At 58.5% G+C, this 3,135-nt stretch overlaps 1 protein-coding gene across 4 annotated transcripts in view; it reads right to left on the reverse strand.

The window, feature by feature from the left end:
* AXL (AXL receptor tyrosine kinase) overlaps positions 1-3,135 on the reverse strand; it is a 32,240-nt gene that overhangs the window by 22,805 nt on the left and 6,300 nt on the right. For all 4 annotated transcript variants that reach the window (XM_007128110.4, XM_007128109.4, XM_007128112.4 and 1 more), the window contains 2 exons: positions 1,150-1,230; positions 903-1,018 (listed from right to left, as the gene is read on the reverse strand). In XM_007128110.4, coding sequence (XP_007128172.1) covers positions 903-1,018; positions 1,150-1,230 — 197 coding nt within the window. The remainder of the gene's footprint in view (positions 1-902; positions 1,019-1,149; positions 1,231-3,135) is intronic.

The following is a 3,135-nucleotide window of genomic DNA, read 5'->3' on the forward strand; positions in this document are numbered from 1 at the left end:
GAACCCGTGTCCCCTGCATCGGCAGGCGGACTCTCAACCACTGCGCAACCAGGGAAGCCCTGGTTTGTTCTTCTTATTCTAGAGTAGGAGCAACTTCAGTGCAGAAGGCTGGGTCTAGCTCATCTCAATTGTTAGGTATTCTTCCAGCAAACATTCCCTAGTTGATGTCTGGCCCTGTGCTGGGCAATAATAGGGACCCAGTGGTGGCTAAACCAGGCCAGCCCTGCCCTCCCAGAGCTCACAGTCCAGGGGGAGACAGACTCACCCCCAGACAGTGACAACCCAGGGTGGTCAGGGCTGGGACAGGAGAAGTACAGGGCTGTGGGTACCCAGTGATGACTCTGGGCCCTGCTGTCTCGGGGTTCCCATTCCAGCTAGAGTCAATATCACTAACACTAAAAAAATGAAAACAGCCAATAGTGTTTTTTTTTTTTGGCAGTGCCACATGGCTTGCGGGATCTTGGTTCCCTAACAAGGGGCTGAACCCACGCCCTCCGCAGTGAAAGCGCAGAGTCCTAACCACTGGACAACCCGGGAAGTCCCCAAAGCAGCCAATAGTTTATTAAACATTTCCAAAGTTCCACATACTATTTTAAGTTTGTTAATTGCATTCACTCATTGAATCCCCACAGCCAGCCTATCAGGTAGGTACCACCATTATGCCCATTTTACAGATGAGAGAACTGAGACCCAGGGAGGTCGTGTCACCTGCCCAAGCTCATGCGGCCAGCAGCTGGTGGAGTCAGGATTTGAACCCAGGACATCTGGCTTAACCCAAGGCTCTAGTGCTTCTCAACACACGAACGGGTGGGAAGGGCTGGTTTCCCAGGGAGAGGATGAGGGCCTGTGGCTGTGGATGGAAGGAGGGCTGAGATGGAGGTGAGGAAAGCCTGAGGTCTCACCTGCAGGGTGCAGTGGGTGAGGGGATAAATGCCGCTCAGGCCTGGGGTCCAAGCCACCTCCAGCTCCGTCGGCTGGCTGGAAACCAAGTGGAGGTCGCGGGGCCGCTGGGGGAGCACTGTCGACAGAAGAGGGGAGGAGCTGACCCCTTGCCCAAAGCTCCCCACCCTGCCCTCAACCCCAGCTCTGACCTTTGACCCAAACCCCCCACCCTCTGACACCCAGCTCTCCAGCTCCCTTTCCTGTCACCTGTGATGGTGGCCGTGCGGGATGTGGTGACCCCCTTGGCGTTATGGGCTTCACAGGAGAAAGAAGCAGTCTCGTTCAGGCCTGGGGAGTCATATGAGGGAGGGGTCCAGTCAGAAAGGGGAAGGAGGGGCTCCCGGGCCACGCTGAGCATTCCCTCCACCACGCCCTACCCAACAGGGTCAGTCTAGCACCCAGGGGCACCTGCTTGAAGGGAGATTGCGGGAAAGGGAGATAATGCATTGGGAACACAGGCCTCCATCCCCGAACACAAGGCCAGCTAACACCCCACCCCAGAGACACCCACACAGATAGAGACACATGCACATGTACACACACAGACACATACACTCAGAACCGCGGACACACACAGGCACACACACGCTTATGCACAGAGATACACATATATACACAGACACACAGACGCACAGAAACACTCATACTCACACATAGACACACCAGACGCACGCACCAGCACACACAGTTATACACACAGACGCACACAGAAACACACAATCACATACAGAAACGCACATACTCGGGGACTTCCCTGGTGGCGCAGTGGTTAAGAAACCGCCTGCCAATGCAGGGGACACGGGTTCCATCCCTGGTCCAGGAAGATCCCACATGCCGCAGAGCAACTAAGCCCGGGCGCCACATTTACTGAGCCTGTGCTCTAGAGCCCGCGAGCCACAACTACTAAAGCCTGCACGCCATAACTACTGAACCCTGCACACCTAGAGCCTGTGCTCCGCAGCAAGAGAAGCCACCGCAATGAGAAGCCCGCTCTGCACATCGAAGAGTAGCCCCCGCTCGCTGCAACTAGAGAAAGCCTGCGTGCAACAATGAAGACCCAACGCAGCCAAAAATAAATAAATAATAAATTAATTTTTTTAAAAAGAAGGTAATCAAAAAAAAAAAGAAACGCACATACTCATACCTAGACACACACAAACACACAGACGTACACACACTCACATATACACACAAGAATAGACACAACCACACTGAGCCACACAGACACCTGTCTCGAACACAGGCAGATACACACATATGCACGCACACAAAGGCACGTTCAAGTACACAGACAAACACAAGAGATGCAGACACACAAACACAGAGAGACACACAACACACAGAGCTATACAACAGACACAGATTCACACACGGCAACACAGACATGCACACCCACAATGTCTGGGTGACAGGATGTAAGGAGGCCCAAGTCTTCAATCTACGTGTGACTGCAGATCTGTATCTGCCTGTGTTTCTCTGCGTGTCTGTGGATGCTATACGCGTGCGTGTGTCTCCTGCGTTTGTTCTGCGCTGCTCTGTGTTCCCACCACCACCAGCTACCCGCAGACACAAAGTTTCCTTTCCTCAGTTAGCAGAGGGAGTGGAAGGAGGGAAAGGCGGCGAGGCCGGAAGGGGGTGGGCAGGGAAGCTCCCCAGCTCCGCTGCCCAGGCCGCAGTTCCCAGCCAAGGTCAGGTGCCCGGCCGCAGCCTCCGCTGCCCCGGGGAGGGACAGGACAGCCCCGGGCGAGCTGCCCGAGGGGGCGGGGAGCCTGGGCCCCGTCCAGCCACCTGGCACGTGGGGGCCCGCCAGGGTCACCGCGCGGGAGCCCGCGCTGCCCGCCGCCGTTGGAGCCCCGGGGCGGGAGGGGGGTCTGGAGCCGGGTCCAGTTCCGACCGCAGCATTCCTGCCCCCGCGTGAGTCACCGGGGCGCGCCCCCCCCCGCACTTCCGGCGGGACTGGGATCCCCCTTCCCGGGCCCGAGCGGCCCGCACCTTGAGGGAGGGGGAGACAGGGGCGAAAGGGCCTGGGACCCCCTCCCCTCCGGCGGGCTCTCCCTCTACGACCAGCTCCAGATGTGCTTTCCAGATGTACCGTCCCTCCCCCCCCCCCCCCCCCCCCCCCCCCCCCCCCCCCCCCCCCCCCCCCCCCCCCCCCCCCCCCCCCCCCCCCCCCCCCCCCCCCCCCCCCCCCCC

Source organism: Physeter macrocephalus, chromosome 17 (assembly GCF_002837175.3).
Source record: "Physeter macrocephalus isolate SW-GA chromosome 17, ASM283717v5, whole genome shotgun sequence".
Classification (NCBI taxonomy): Eukaryota; Metazoa; Chordata; class Mammalia; order Artiodactyla; family Physeteridae; genus Physeter; species Physeter macrocephalus.